Source organism: Halichoerus grypus, chromosome 1 (assembly GCF_964656455.1).
Source record: "Halichoerus grypus chromosome 1, mHalGry1.hap1.1, whole genome shotgun sequence".
NCBI classification, from domain to species: Eukaryota; Metazoa; Chordata; class Mammalia; order Carnivora; family Phocidae; genus Halichoerus; species Halichoerus grypus.
This window is the reverse complement of record NC_135712.1, coordinates 104,951,874-104,969,109: the sequence shown is the minus strand read 5'-3', so window position 1 is coordinate 104,969,109 and position 17,236 is coordinate 104,951,874. Positions and strand designations below refer to the sequence as shown.

Below are 17,236 nucleotides of genomic sequence, written 5' to 3'. Positions count from 1 at the left end.
AGCCACCCAGGCGCCCCTTAAGCCATATTTTAAAACCACTCAAAGGGGCCTTCATCTGAAAATGTTATAGACGTATCTACAGATAATGCTCTTCACCATCAACAGAGCTTAAGGACCCAGAAACAGTAGTTCTTCCATGCCCAGCCCACCCTAATCAAGGGGCACATGGGATAGGAACCTCCTCTGTGAAAACGCTGGCCTCCTGCTATCCTCCCTGCTTCCCATCTTGCCCCACTTGGGGCCGTTTTCCCTAGAGCTAGCAAAGGGATCTTCCCTTAATGCAAATTTGACCATGCCAGCCCCCTGCTTGAAATGAACCTTTCAATGACTCCATATAGCCCTCAGAATTAAGTTAAAACTCTATTATTATCATGTTACTAAAGTCATCTTCAATCTGACCCTGCTCACTCTTCTCTGCCTCAGTCCTTGTTTCTCCTCCCCTTCTGCACTTTGCACCTGAGTCCTACTAAGCTACGTGTCGTCCCAAGATGTGCCTCTCCCTCTCACGCTGCCAGGCATTTGTACTCCCTGCCCACTTTGCCTGGGTAAACCCCACTGCCCCTTCTTCACCTGGCTCATGCCTCCCTTTTTGTTTTGACTTACAGTTTAGTTGCAATCCAGTGATACAATTTTACCATGCTAAGATATGGCCAAAGATAATTTTACCTGAAACATTTAGAATGTATGGCTTCACTGATTATTCTCATGTTTGCCCAGTGTTTTCAATCTTACTGTACTTCCATCTTACACATTTTCCTATGTTGTTCAATGAGAACACACATTAAAATCCTATAACAATACAACCTTCCCAAAACACAGCCCCCAAAGAGACATTTTGCCTAAATCACTGAAAGCAATCTAATCACAAGTGAATGATTCTTTTCCACACATGATGGAATTTTCCACTAATGTGCCTTACTGACTCTGGCCACATCCACGTGTGCTCTTGTCATGCCCTGTCACACACAGTCCACCCCTGAAATAGCAATCCTCTCAACTTGATGTGTTCTATTTCCATTTTGTTACTCCATAGTTGGATAAATTTAAAACATCTGAATTGCCTGTTGTACAAAACTGAGTTGTAATCTCAATTTTGAAAGAGGATGGTAGCAGGGGAGCCTGGGTGGCTAAGTTGGTTAAGCGTCTGACTCTTGATTTCAGCTCAGGCCATGATCTCAGGGTTGTGAGATCAAGCCCTGCTTCGGGCTCTGTACTGGGCATGGAGCCTGCTTAGGATTGTCTCTCCCTCTCTCTCTGCACCCCCTAAAAAGAAAAGAGGATGGTAGCAGAGGATATGCAGATATTGTGAGATTCACCTGAGATTTCACAGCATTTGTAGCAAAGACAAAAATAGAAGTTCTAACTCTACAGCTTGTTTTCAGTTCAGAGGTCCTCCTGGCTTGGAAATAATAGAAGAAAGAGAAATAGTCCTTTGTACTGGAAGCTAATAGCCTTGAAGAAGAATGAGTTCCAGAATAGTGGGCCCCAGACCAAGATCGTCAGCAGCCCTTCCAAAGTTCAATCTGGAGCTGGCAGGCACTTTGCTCCCATTATACTTGCTATGGGGACATCTTTGGGTTCACTCCACCTTTTCATTTCCTCCTTCAGTGGAGTGTCACTTGCCTAAAGTACCTTTTAAGTGACTTGCTTTATGGATGTTTTCCATAGAACACTGCTCCCTTCCTTTCAGACTTGAATTTAATTTTAGTAAATGGATTGAATTTTATTTTTCTTTTAATGAGAGCTCTTGTCATCACATCACCCATCATGTTATCCTTCCATATTGGTGGACCTATTATTCATGTCACCAATTTATTGACCTCATTAGTTAACTGCTATTCATTCTTTTCTTTTATGTATTCAAATAAACTTAAGTCTTTCTTATAGCTTTCTTAATCAAGGGAATTTTTTTATACAAAGTTATTGAAAGCCCCTTAAATCTAATCACTTCAACACATTTGCCAGCTAACTCAGTAGTAGAGAGGAAATAAAGCATTGATGGTTGTGCCTTTTAAAAGTTTAGGTTATGTTTAGAAAACTTGGGCAAAACCAAATGAAGTGTCTTTTTTTTTTTTTTTTTTTTACTATTGCTTCCATGTCCTAGAACAAAATGGTCCCTGCATGCTTGATATAATTAATTAGACAATTCATTTAGGCATGGGCATCTTGGAGCAGGGCTCTGGAAGCAGGAAGGACCCTGCCACTTCAGAGCTGAGTTACTCTCAGCAAGTTATATAAGCAGTGGGGCTTCGGTGTCTTTCTTTGTCAAATATAGTTATTAAGAGCAGGAAATGAGATGACACCTAACGTAGCAACTGATTAATCTTCTCTAGCCCTCCCTCCCTTACCTTTGCAACAAGTATTTTAGGTAAAGGTAAGGAAAACCAGAAGAGAAAGCCACAAACACCATCCTTGGTCTCCAGTTCCTCAAAAAAAAAAACCAAACCAACAACAACAAAACAAAAAAACAATCTAACTGGAAGCAAATACTTAACCCTCATGATTTTTAAAAATATATGATTATATGGACACATATGTGTGTTAATAATATATGTAAATGATGAGACTTTGACCCAGACATGCTGCTGATTTTATAGAAAATTATGGAGCAACTGTTAATCTGGAATTGTGCCATATTCTTCAATTCTGATTACCAAATTTGGAATTGAATAGAGTTCTGATCATAATCACAAGAAACTCAAATACAGGAAGATGCTACTTTCTCAGATGCTTTGTTATTTAGTTCCACTGACAGCAGATTAGTCAGTAAAGCCTTAGGAGGATACTTCCCACTGAGAGTCAGATTTGGGAAGGCCTTGGATAGTTTTACAAACAAACTAACCTGATGGAAATTCATTTTTATCTGAAGAAGCCTATGGCACAATCATTTTAATTGTGTACTACCTTGAATTGTTTACTTTTCAACCTCTTTTCTGATATCCTACACACATGAATGTCAGGAGGTTAGAAAGATCCAAGACCTAATTCTTACCATAGGCCTTGAAGTAATTTGGATGAATACCATAGATGAAAGATGGGTAACTCTTCAACTGAAACTGTAGAGTCTCAGAATTTGAAGGGGCCTTAGTGACCTCTAGTCTAGTCACACATCTGAAGCTTAAATTTGCTCCAGTACATCCCAGTCAAGTGAGAGTCAACCCTTCACAGTATCCTCCGGACAGCTCTGGCTGTTAAAAAGTTCTTCCTTATCTTCAACCCCATAGCTACTACCCTTGGCTCCAAATTCTGTTAGAGAAATAAAAAAATGTCTCTGCTCAAACTCACGAGGCTGCAGACTTCTTGAGGGCAGGTATTGTACCCACTACAGGTTCTAATGACTTGATAAATGATTGCTGAATGGAATTAAAAGCAAAAGATGTTGTTCTTTATTTTGATATATATCTTACAAAATGGCAAATGATCAGTATATTTAAGTTCTATTGAGAAAGCATCATATAAAGTAACTGATTTTATTGTTTAAATGTCATAGCTGATATGTTTAATTCTTTCAGTCTTATAATTCAAGCAATTTTATCTGTCTTATATATTGCAATTTACCTTTATTATAAAATAACATACTTGCCCCTACAGATATTAACTATTAGACATCCCATGTGCCAACAAGCTGAAACCCCACTAAAGTAGGCGTTAGAAGTTCTGGGTTCCAGCCCCAGCCCCCCACTACCCATCTGAGTGATCCTGGCTCTTGTTTCCTATTCTGCAAACTGTAAGGGTTGAATCAAATGTCCTCTTAAAGTTTTTTCCAACTTCACAAATCATTCGTCTTTTTGACTTGTCTGACCCATGTGGTAGAGTATCCACAAAGACTGTCAAAGACAAGACCTCTGATTTCTGGTTTAATTCTCCATTTATATTGCCAGTGACTTTCCATATGTACAGTGTAAAGCTAGGGATGCTTCCCCACTCCTTTCTCATTTCAGAACACTTTTCTTCAGGAAACAGTGCGTAGGGAGTGCGAAGAACGCTTTGAACTGACAGAGGCTTTGAGTCAAGCCAGAGAACAGCTTCTGGAGCTCAGGAAGCTCAATGGAAGTTCACCTTTGTCACCGTGTTCCCTTAACCAGGGCAGCCTAACCTCCTCTGCTGCCGTGGTCAGTAATCAGGGAGAGAGAAGCCTTACAAGACTGAACTCTGGAAAAGGAATCAAAATCCCCAGCCTGCACGGAGTGGCAAAACCCACTGCTTCCCCAACCTTGGCTCAGTCCCAGAGGCTCAGCAGCTCAGGTTTGCCCACTGTGCCCCAACCCCATCCTCCCAGGGGTCGAGCATCATCAGTAAATGAGACCAGACAAAGGCTGGCTGCCATTCTGCGGAGGAGACTGAGCCAGCAGTGATTGGTCCGGTCGGGAACAGCTCCACACAGCACACTCGGTCTTCCCCAGTGGGCCAGAGATGCACTGTGACTGAGGGTGACAAAGGCCAAATTATTATCACAGATCAAGAATGCACGGTTATAGATATTTTTAATAGCATAATTGGAAAAACTAGGAATTGTGAAGCCACATTTTCTAAGAGACCTTTGAAATTGCCACAGATAATGAAGTTGCTGATATTCCAGAAGGCAAGTTTCTATACTTCTATATTGCATGTTTAGATGTGTTCTATGAATATGCCCTTTTAGAGATCATAGGTAAAATTTTTCACTCATGGCATCTTTGCTATTTTTTTTGCACCATTACAAGCAGATATATTTCCACAAAAAATAGATTGTATTCGTTCTGTTTTTGTTCCTTTGTTTGTTGAGCTGAATAGGTTAAATAGATGTAATTCATATTCCAAATAGAAAATGGAAGTACTTTGGTCCTAAATGGGATAATTTCCAAAATGTTTAGTTCAAATATTCACAGAATTCATCATCATCATAGAAACCTTCTCTTTTTCATCTCACAATCTAATTGGTTAATCCAATTTCTTTTTAGGCCAGAAGTAAAGATAGGTACCCTTCAAGAAGGCAGTCTTCCCTGTGAACCTGGGACTTTCTAAGAAAAGGGACAGCAACTCCAATTCAAGGAAAAGGTGGTTTACTTTTCAAGCTATAGAGATTATTTAAAAAAAACAAAAACAAACAAAAAAAACAAAGAGCCTGGCTGACCATGAAAATATTACTTGGTAGAGATTTTCTACATTGACTGCTTTTTGGTAATCACTGTTGGATTTTTATTTGAACTTGTATCCTTCAACCATTGGGAAAAGAACTAATTCAAGATTGTTCTATAGAGTCACATAGTGCTAATTTGGGGTTCACATTTTATTACTCCTCAAGATAGGCAACTGGTTAACATATTTTCTATTTTCAGAGTGAAAAATTAAAACCAGCAACCAAGACCAACTATTTTAAGTTATAGAGCTTCAGGCCCCTCCTGTTTCTTAAAACACATCTCTTTACCTTAAGCTAAAGTTTGTCAGACTGAAATGTATTTTTCTTTCAAGACTGACTTTACTTAAATCCTTCATCTGACTCTATCAGGGACATCCAGGCTTCTTGCTCCCAGATGAGGATATAGTAACACATGTGAAATATGGCACGTAAAACTCTCCTCTATTTGGCTGTCATATTGATGAGAGAATCCAAAGGTACTTGGAATCCTTCCCATCTGAAAAAAAAAAAAAAAAAGTAAAGCTACTAAGTAAATTCAGGTTTATGTCTAATCTTTCAAAGGATTAGTCTAATCTACCAGTAGAGTGTTTTCCTGAATAAATAAATAAATAAGTAAATAAATTCCACATTAGTTCTGCTGATTTCCCTGACTAGTTGAAGTGAGTACATCTTGTGTTAAGTCTTAGAATGTTGCATTTTGCTTTACAGAGATCAGTATTCCTTATAATGGCATTTGAAAAGAGAACAAAACATCATAGAATGGAGACCCCCAACCATCTCTTTCCAAATAAGGAATAGATGCCCAAAGAAGTCTGACTTGGCTAAAGCAGCACAGCTAATTAGTGACAGCTAAAACCAGACCACTTTTAACTGACCCCAACTTTCCACCTCGTTTTTCCACTCATCACATTGGCCAGCCTCCATCATGACAGAAGCTCTAAATAGTATTTACCTAATATTTTCTTTAAATGCACTCACTTTTTAAATTTAAAGTTATATAAGAAGAAAACTTGACCCAAAAAAGAATAACTGTAGAGTAATGAGTTTGATTTGCTAGGTGTATTTTTTCTAATACACTAAAATAAATGTGTATCTATTAAAATACGAAATGTTAATGTCCCCCCGAAAATCATCTTGTATAATGACAGTAGTACTCATGCCACACTTTGGGAACCTCAGTGTTTCTGATCTGGTATTTGCATGTTTATTGCAAGTACCGGTGACATAAGGTAGATGGCAAAAGCTAGTGAAAACTTTAGTAAAAGTATACAAGAATATTTGGGGCAGCAGTCTTTGTCATCAGATGATACATGTTTTTCCAAGTCTCGCAATTTCAGCTATCTTCAGGAGCCATGGGGATATATTTTTCCCAAAATATGAACAGATTTAAATTTGTGAAGAAAGTCACACATAAGCTTTTCTAAAGTGATGTAAAGACCATCAGTGCAAAACCTGGTTTCTTGGTTTGCTGTTACATTCTTGCTTTATAATGAGTAATTATGTAAATAATCTTTCTGAGAATAGAATCAGGATGTGCAGTATGGCTGTGTTATATTCCACAAGTATATTAGAAAGGTAATTCCGTGGATAAACAGAGAGACAATATTTACATTTATTTCAGACTAGACCACTTGAATGGTGCCATCTAAGCTATGTGCTGGTATCTTTTAAAGAAAGACAAAGAAAAGAGAATCATATTAGCGTATGTAAAGGGGGAGGTTAATAACAGAAACTTTCCTTGATCTTCTCACTGATGAGCTAACTCCTACCATGAAACAGTATCAGGAATGTTAAGGAAGTAGTGACTACTATAGCAAACTAAAGCTCTCAAATGCATATAATGGATATTAATTTAAGTCTATTAGTTTTAATTTCTCTTTTAGTTTTAATTTCTCTTTATATATATGTTTTCCATGACCTCAATGGAAGGATTGATAGGTGCAAAAAGAAAAGAATATCACAGAAAATACTCCTCACAGAATTATAGCATATTTGTTTTTTCTTCTTAAACTACTATAGATAGACAAAGATGGGAGAATTCTTCTATAGTTAACATAGATTTCTCAAGTAATTTTTGAAAGTCTTATTGAATTAAATTACCATATTTATACTTAGTCAGAATTACTTAAAAGCTATATTTCCTGGCAATGGAATTGACTAGAAGAGGCATTAATGTTGAAAATTATGTAAAACTGGGGAGCCTGGGTGGCTCAGTCGTTGAGCATCTGCCTTCGGCTCAGGTCATGATCCCAGGGTCCTGGGATTGAGCCCCGCATCGGGCTCCCTGCTCAGCAGGAAACCTGCTTCTCCCTCTCCCACTCCCCCTGCTTGTGTTCCCTCTCTCGCTGTGTCTCTCTCTGTCAAATAAATAAATAAAATCTTTAAAAAAAAAAGAAAAGAAAATGATGTAAAACTAAGATTTTTTTGATGTTCTGTCAGTCTGAAAAGTTTTTGTAATATTACAGATCAATTATAGCTAATTTCTTTGATTATGGAACAAATTTTCTCAAGCTTTATCTTATAAGGTTCTTACGATTATTATAATGCACTGATAGAGCAACCTAGCAACCCAAAAGGGTTAGTGCACTGGAGCTGAAAATTCCTGACCATCATGTTGTATTTAATGGAGCACAGGAAAGCAATTTAATATGTGCCCAAAGTTCACAAATCCTACAATGATTATAGGTTTTTTTTTACTTTTTCACTTTCATGTTTTAAGAAAATAACATATGTGCGCTGTACCTTGCACAAGACACCTTTTATGGTCCCCAAGCCATGATAGACAATAATAGCAGCATTCCTAAGATGGTGTCTATGGTATCTTCAGGAAGAAATTCTACTTTTCCTTTTGAAAATATTAACCCTATATAGCGATAAATTGTGACGCCAATATAATGAGGTTGCATCTTTAGAATCTTAAATATAAGTTATGTCATCTTGGTTTATTCTTAATTCACACATAAAACTTTCTTGACAACACAGTAGTTGAATCTGAAACACACATATCCTATGACAATATTTACCATGATCCAGAAAGTCAAAGGATTTCCTTCTCCAGCATTCATATAGCATAGTGTTTTATATCCATTAAGTGAGTAAAAAAATTTACTGGACATCCTTTACACCCACCCCAAAATATATAAGGAATACTGTGTCACAGAGATTAAGTAATTTATCCAAAAGAAATACTAGTTAAGACCAAGGAATAGTTTTAAAACTTGTACAGTTTCTGAGCATCTTGATCTATAGAATAATAGTGAAGCTGTATTATACATTCACTCATTTCTTCCACAGATACAGAGAATTGAAAAAGCACTGTGAGAGTTACAATAATGAAGACAGACTACAGATTCCCAAGAACTGTATAGTAGAGAGTGAGAGGAAGCACATACAAAAATTGTAACATAGGGCAGTAGATGTTGAGAAGAGTCAAAAGCAAGGTGTTACATGAATTCAACTTCTTGCTGGAAGAATCAGGGAACATTTTAAGCAAGAATTTGTGTTTATCATAGGTCTTAAAGAATTGGTAGGGTTTTATAGAAGAAGGTATACCAGATAGAGGAGATGTATAAAGAGGCACAGATATGAGAAGGGTAGAAAATACCTGGTGAAGGGAAGTAGTAGGAACCCCATAGCATGAAGGTGTTGAATAAAGGCCTTTGCAGCATTTTGACTAGAAGAGGCATGCACTTTGTTGAAATCTGGCAGGGCTTGATAGGAATAATTGTGGAGTGGAAAGACTGGAGATGCAACACAAGTTGGTAGATTAGTACAATAGTTCAGACAAGAGTTACATTGAAGTTGTGAATTGATAACGGAAATAAACTGGAAGGAGCTGACTCCAAATCTAGTCAGAGAGGGGAAAGAATTTGTTCCCTGTTAAATATATTTTGAAACTGTTACTAGTGATTGCCCCTTAGCAGGGGTGCAGCGTATGAGATCAACTCCAATTAAAGGTTACCCTCTACTTAAGAATATTACAGCTTCTCTGAAAAATGTGAAATCATAGGAACTACATTTTCATTTGGGTGACAGGTAACTAATCCATAGACTCAGTATTCATAAGAATTTTCCTTAAAGTTAAAAGAAAATTCAAATCTGAATAGTGTTCTAAGAATTATGGAGGAAGAATGTAGAAATTGACATTTAAAAAAATAGCTATCATCTTGGCCTCAAAGAATGCAAAGCACAACTCATTGGTGACCTTTGGGGGTAATACAGTGTGAGAAAACTTTTTCTGATTTTTGTTAACTGTTTATGAGGGAAAATACAAGACATAGCAGCCAAAATAAAAATGAGTGTTATCTTAAAATCCTTAAATTTTATCGTTCTGAAACAACCTGACACATCTCCTAGATCAGACCTGTAATTTTACAGAAGGAGATAATGGGTCCCTTAGAGGTTAAATAATCTTTTAAATCCTTATAACTGCTTAACAGCTGACTTGATGAGAAAGTCATGGCCTCCAGCTCTTGGCCAAACATCTCATTTCTAGACTGGAAGAATAGTATAAATGCTGTGAATTTTTGCCACTCAAAGTGATCCAGCAGGATCACTGTCTCCAGGGAGCTTGTTAGAAATGCAGACTATCAGGCCTCACACCCAAGCATACAGAATGAAATCTAATTTGATGAGATCCGCAGGTGATTCTTATTAAAGTATGAAAATCTCTGCTCACAGTGGTGCCATTGGCCCTGCATATTGCACCTCTAAGAGCCATGCATTAGTATTGAACAGAAATAATATTCCTAGACTCAGTTCCTTTATGCCTAACTGAAACCAATGGTGCTCTGAGACCACCCATCCCCCCTGTTGACCCATCCAACACCTCAGGTCCCAATGCACTCCAATTCTTTTTTTTTTCCCAATTGATTGTGAATCTGGAAAACTCTCCAGGAAAACTAGTGAATTAAAGGAAATCAATATCCAATCAATATTCATAAAATCTTATGTCATGATCCAAGTTTCTGAGCCTGCAAAGAACTGAAGATTTGTTATTTAAAAAAAATCCAATAGAAATGCTTTTATTTTGATCATTGACAACTCATTGAATAATCTTAAATTTTAATTTCATAATGGTACATATTTGGATATCTGATCCCCCCCCCAAAAAAAGAAAAAAAACTGGTAATGCTGGTTGTCTTTTGAGACTTGTGAAATGTAGAATACTTAGATAACTTATTAGAATCATGAAAGAGTTACTAGAATACCATTATACCCCCTGAAAGTAGTTCTTAACCACTTAAATATAAAACTGTAACTTGCAGTATTATGCCTAGATCAATTTATTTTAAGTTAGAAATAACAGCATTAATAAGAATTTGATTTAGATTTAAAATTTCAAAATCTGTATTTAACACAATAAGGCATTACGGTCACTTGCCTGTGAGTATTAAGTCAACTCATGTCATTATACTATAGATTGGCTACATTCTTTAAACCTTCAATTCAGAAAATAATGAAAGGATTGACTTCATTTGCCATTAAAAAGTTTTTAAATATCTTTTATTAACATTCTTACTGCTGATATTCAGCTTGTATTGTTATTTATTATTAATAATTCTCATCAATAATAATAATTCAAACACAAGAATTAGAATATAATTGAAAATATTGAAGCATTTTAAAATAGAAACTTTTATAAGATTTAACACTGGAAATATATTTTTTTTCTGAAAAGTATGAACATCTAGCTTTGCATTGTGCACCATTGTCAGATATATCCACCTTTCTCCTAAGTAAGCTTGACATGGTCTAACACATTAATTTAAATAGATGCCTTCTGTATTTTGTCTTCTTAAAATGAATGAGTTCTACAGTTGTAATTTTCTATCTGGAACCTTAAATTTCTAGGGAATTAAGGTTACTGCCAAGATTGTGAACGGACTACTTCTTTTCAACCGATATAAAGCAGAATTTCCTAAAACCCAGGGTGGCCAAATTTCCATTCTCTATTTACTAGACTTTTCAAATGGTTGAGGTTTTAGCTGGGATCTCATAGGATCTCAAAACCACAGCCATTTTTATTTTTCCAAGGGGTACACAGTACTCAGTATAGAATGGAGGTTAGTGAGAAAAGGTGAAGTTAGGGAGAAAAGAATCCACTACTTTATTTAGTAGCAGTCATGAAGTAAGGACTCAATCCATATATTCCCTCCAGAATTTTTTTAAAAGATTTTATTTATTTGTCAGAGAGAGAGAGAGAGAGCACAAGCAGCGGAGTGGTAGGCAGAGGGAGAAGCAGGCTCCCCGCTGAGCAGGGAGCACTTTGAGGGACCCATCCCAGGACCCTGGGATTATGACCTGAGCCAAAGGCAGATGCTTAACTGACTGAGCCACCCGGGCATCCCTTCCCTCCAGAATTTTAAGTCAATGTTTTTAGGTATGTACCCTGAAAATTTGCTTTTAAAAAACTACATGCCTCTTGCATATTTTAAAATTTACATCTAACATATTTCATCATAAATTTAAATAGTTGCAAAGGATGTTGTAAAGATAATCAGTATATTATAAATAAGACATTTAAAAATAAAAAAATAAAAGCTTAAGATACTTTTATGATCACAAACCTTTTATTTAATAACATAGGAGTATGTTATTAAGTTACTACCAAAACATATACATAACTTTATAAAGTTCTTGTGGATTGATACATTATTAGTTATTAATATACTATTTTTTATTTTTTAATATTTCTCCTTTTATTACCTTTTTATTTTCTTAAGTTTTTATGTTAATTCCAGCATAGTTAACATACAGTGTTATATTAGTTTCAGGTGTACAATATAGTGATTCAACAATTCCATACATCAGTCAGTGCTCATTGTGATAAATGTATTCTTAATCCCCATCACCTATTTCACCCATCCTCCCATCCACCTCCCCTCTGGTAACCAGCAGTTTGTTCTCTATAATTAAGAGTCTGTTTCCTGATTTGTCTCTCTCTCTCTTATTTTCCCTTTGCTTGTTTTATTTCTTAAATTCAACATAGGAGTGAAATCATATGGTATTTGTCTTTCTCTGACTGAGAATCACTATGTATATATATACACACATATATATACATATATATATGTATATGTGTATATATATGTATATATGCATATATATATCAATCATATATATATATGAATATAAAATCACATCTTTTTTATCTATTCACCAATTGATGGGCACTTGGGCTGCTTCCAAATCTTGGCTATTGCAAATAATACTTCTATAAACTTAGGGGTGCATGTGTCCCTTTGAATTAGTGTTCTTGTGTTCTTTGGGTAAATACCCAGTAGTGCTATTACTGGATCATAAGAGTTTTACTTTTAACTTTTTGAGGAACCTCAATACCATTTCCTAGAGTGGCTCTACCAGTTTGCATTGCCATCAACAGTGCAGGTGGGTTCCTTTTTCTACACATCCTTCCAACACCTGTTGTTTCTTGTGTTGTTGATTTTAGCCATTCTGACAGTTGTGAGGTGATATCTTATAGTAGTTTTCATTTGCATTTCCCTGATGATAGTGATGTTGAGCATCTTTTCATGTGTCTGTTGGCCATCTGGATGTCTTCTTTGGAAAAATATCTGCTCAGGTCTTCTGCCCATTTTTTATTGGATTATTTGTTTTGGGGTTGTTGAGTTGTACAAGTTCTTTATATATTTTGGGTACTAACCCTTTATCAGGTATGTCATTTGCAAATGTCTTCTCCCATTCCATAGGTTGCCTTTTAGTTTTGTTGTTTCCTTCTGTGTGCAGAAGCCTTTTATTTTGATGTAGCCCCAATAGTTTATTTTGCTTTTGTTTCCCTTGGGAACATATCTAGGAGGAGACATATCTAGACATATCTAGAAAAAGGAGACATATCTAGAAAGAAGTTGCTATGGTTGATGTCAAAGAAGTTATTGCCTGTGTTCTATGGTTCCCTGTCCCACATTTAGGTCTTTGATCCATTTTGAACTTACTTTTGTGTATGGTGTAAGAAAGTGGTCCAGTTTCATTCTTTTGTATGTTGCTGTCTAGTTTTCCCAACACCATTTGTTGAGAGACTGTCTTTTCCCCATTGGATGTTCTTTCCTGCCTTGTCAAAGATCAATTGACCATATAATTGTGGATTTATTTCTGGGTTTCCCATTCTGTTCTATTGACTTATGTGTCTATGTTTGTGTCAGTACCATACTGTTTTTGATTACTACAGCTTTGTAATATAACTTGAAGTCTGGAATTATGATGCCTCCTGCTTTGCTTTTCTTTCTCCAGATTGTTTTGGCTATTCAGGGTCTTTTGTGATTCCAGGCAAATTTTGGGATTGTTTGTTCTAGTTCTGTGAAAAATGCTGTTGGTATTTTCATAGGGATTGCTTTAAATCTATAGATTGCTTTGGGTAGTATAGCCTTTTTTTTTTTTTTTTAAAGATTTTATTTATTTATTTGACAGAGAGAGACACAGCAAGAGAGGGAACACAAGTAGGGGGAGTGGGAGAGGGAGAAGCAGGCTTCCCGCCGAGCAGGGAGCCCGACGCGGGGCTCAATCCCAGGACCCAGGGACCATGACCCTAGCCGAAAGCAGAGGCTCAACCAATGAGCCACCCAGGCACCCCTAGTATGGCCTTTTTAACAATATTTTTTCTTCCAGTCCATAAGTATGGAATGTCTTTCCATTTCTTTGTGTCATCTTCAGTTTCTTTCATCAGTGTTTTATAGTTTTCAGAGTAGAGGTCTTTCACCTCTTTAGTTAGGTTTATTCCTAGGTACCTTATTATTTTTGATGCAATTGTAAATGGGATTATTTTCTTAATTTCTCTTTCTGTTGCTGCATTATTAGTATATAGAAATGCAACAGATTTCTGCACATTGATTTTGTATCCTGTAACTTTTATTGAATTTGTTGATCAGTTCTAGTACTTTTTTGATGGAGTTTTTTGGATTTTCTATATAGAGTATCATGTCATCTGCAAATAATGAGAGTTTTACTTCTTCCTTACTGACTTAGATGCTTTTTTTTTTTAAAGATTTTATTTATTTATTTGACAGAGAGAGACACAGCAAGAGAGGGAACACAAGCAGAGGGGGTGGGAGAGGGAGAAGCAGGCTTCCCGCCAAGCAGGGAGCCCGATGCAGGGCTTGATCCCAGGACCCTGGGATCATGACCTGAGCCAAAGGCAGACGCTTAATGACTGAGCCACTCAGTCACCCCAGATTTAGATGCTTTTTATTTCTTTTTGTTGTCTGATTTCTGAGGCTAGGACTTCCAGTACTATGTTGAATAAAAGTGGTGAGAGTGGACATCCTTGTCTTGTTCCTGACCTTAGGGGAAGGGCTTTCAGCTTTTCCCTATTAAGGATGATGTTAGCTGTGCATTTTTCACATATGGCCTTTATAATGTTAAAATATATTTCCTCTAAACCTACTTTGTTGAGGGTTTTTATCATAAATGGATGTTGTGTTTTGTCAAATGCTTTTTCTGCATCTGTTAAAATGAGATCGTTCTTATCTTTTCTTTTATTGATGTAATGTATCGTGTTGATTGATTTGTGAATATCAAACTACCCTTCCATACTGAGAATAAATCCTACTTGATCATGGTGAATGATTTTTTTAATGTATTTTTGAATTCAGTTTTGTAGTATTTTGTTGAGAATTTTTGCATCTATGTTCATCAGCGATATTGGCCTGTAATTCTCCTTTTTAGTGGTGTCTTTATCTGGTTTCTTTTTTAGTGGTGTCTTTATCTGGTTTTGGTATCAGGGCAATGCTGGCCTCATAGAATGAATTTGGAAGTTTTCCTTCCTTTTCTATTTTTTTAAATAATTTGAGAAGAATAAGTATTAATTCTTTTTTAAACGTTTGGTAGAATTTGCCTGTGAAGCCATCTGGTCCTGGACTTTTTTTGTTGGAAGTTTTTTGATTACTGACTCAATCAATTTCTTTGCTGGTTTTTGGTCTGTTCAAATTTTCTATTTCTCCCTGTTTTAGTTTTGGTAGTTTATATGTTTCTAGGAATTTATCTATTTCTTCTAGGTTGTCCAATGTGTTGGCATACAGTTTTTCATAATATTCTCTTATGATTCCATGTCTATGGTGTTGGTTGTCTTATTTCTCCTCTCTCATTTGTGATTTTATTTGAGTCCTTTTTTATTTTATTTTATTTTATTTTTTTATAATTCTGGCTAGATGTTTATCAATTTTATTGATTTTTTTCAAAGAACTCCTGGTTTTATTGATCTGTTCTATTGGGTTTTTTTAGTTTCTCTATCATTTATTTCTGCTCTGATCTTTATTATTTTCTTCTTTCTGCTGGTTTTAGGTTTTGTTTGTTGTTCTTTGTCTAGCTCTTTTAGGTGTAAGATTAGGTTGTTTGAGATTTTTTTCTTGCTTCTTGAGGTGGGCCTGTATTGCTATAAAATTCCTTCTTAGAACTGCTTTTGCTGCATCCCAGGGGATGGACCCTTGTGTTTTCGTTTTCATTTGTTTCCATGTACTTTTTTTATTTCTTCTTTGATTTCCTGGTTGACCCATTTGTTGTTTAGTAGCATGTTATTTAACCTGTATGTACTTGTGGCCTTTCCAGATTTTTCTTGTTGACTTATAGTTTCATAGCATTTTGCCAGAAAATATGCATGGTATGATTTTGATCTTCTTGAATTTGTTTGTTTGTTTTGTGGACTAAATATGTGATCTATTCTGGAGAATGTTCCACGTGCACTTGAAGAGAATGTGTATTCTGCTCTTTTAGGATGGAATGTTCTGAATATATCTATTAAATCCATCTATTCCAGTATGTCATTCAAAGCCATTGTTTCCCTTGTTGATTTTCTGTTTAGATGATCTGTCCATTGATGTAAGGAAGTAGAGTATTAAAGTCCCCTACTGTTATTTTATTATTATTGATTACTTGCTTTATGTTTGTTATTAGCTGTTTTATGTACCTGGGCACTCCTATGTTGGATGCATAAATATTTACAATTGTTACATCTTCTTGTTGCATTGTCCCCTTTATTATTATATAGTGCCCTTCTTTGTCTCTTGTTACAGTCTTCATTTTAAAGTCTAGTTTGTCCTATGTAAGTATTGCTACTCTGGCTTTCTTTTGACATTCGCTTGCATGATAAGATGTTTCTCTATCCTCTCACTTTCAATCTGCAGGTATTTTTAGGTCTAAAATGGGTCTTTTGTAGGCAGCATATAGATGGGTCTTATTTTTTTATCCATTCTGTCACCCAGTGTCTTTTGATTGGAGCGTTTAGTCCATTTACATTCAAAGTAATTATTGCTAGATACGTATTTATTGCCATTTTGTTTCTTGTTTTGTGGTTGTTTCTGAAGATTTTCTTTAATCCTTTCTTGTCTTTCATGGTTTGCTGATTTTTTTAGTGATATATTTGGATTTCTTTCCCTTTATTCTTTGCATATTTATTAGTGGTTTTTGATATATGATTACCATTAGATTTGTATATAACCTCTTCTGAATATAGTAGTCAATATTAAATTGATGGATGCTTAAGTTTGAACCCATTCTTTGCTCCTCCCCTCCCCACATTTTAGGTATATGTTATTATATTTTATATATATATGAATTATATGTTATATAATGTGAATTCCTTGACTGATTTTTTACAGAAATATTCATTTTTACTTTTTTTCCTACCTATACACTGTCACTTTTCATCTCTTCTTTCCACTCAAAGAGTCCCCTTTAATATTTCTTGCAGAGCTGGTTTAGTGGTCATGAACTCCTTTAGTTTTTGTTTATCTGGAAAACTTTTTATCTCTCCTTCTATTCTGAATGATAGCCTTGCTGGACAGAGTGTTCTTAGCTGCAGGTTTTTCCCATTCAGCACTTTGAATATCATGCCACTCTCTTCTGGCTTACAAAGTTTCTTTGAAAAAATCTCCTGCTAATCTTACGGTTTTTCCCTTGTAAGTTACTGACTTATTTTTTGTCTTGCTGCTTTAAAATTTTTTTTTCTTTATCACTAAATTTTGCAAATTTAATTATAATATGTCATGGTGTGGGTTTGATTTTTTTGGGAGTTTTCTGTGCCTCCTGGATCTGGATATATATTTCTTCCCCAGATTAAAGAAGTTTTCAGTTATTATTTCTTCAAATAAATTTTCTGACCCCCTTTCT

At 35.8% G+C, this 17,236-nt stretch overlaps 1 protein-coding gene across 5 annotated transcripts in view; it reads left to right on the top strand.

The window, feature by feature from the left end:
- Positions 1-7,442, top strand: part of LEKR1 (leucine, glutamate and lysine rich 1) — a 180,488-nt gene extending 173,046 nt beyond the window's left edge. For all 5 annotated transcript variants that reach the window (XM_078069993.1, XM_078069992.1, XM_036122393.2 and 2 more), the window contains one exon: positions 3,942-7,442. In XM_078069993.1, the coding sequence (XP_077926119.1) occupies positions 3,942-4,355 (414 nt within the window). In that variant the 3' untranslated portion in view covers positions 4,356-7,442. The remainder of the gene's footprint in view (positions 1-3,941) is intronic.
- The last annotated feature ends 9,794 nt before the right edge of the window (positions 7,443-17,236 follow it).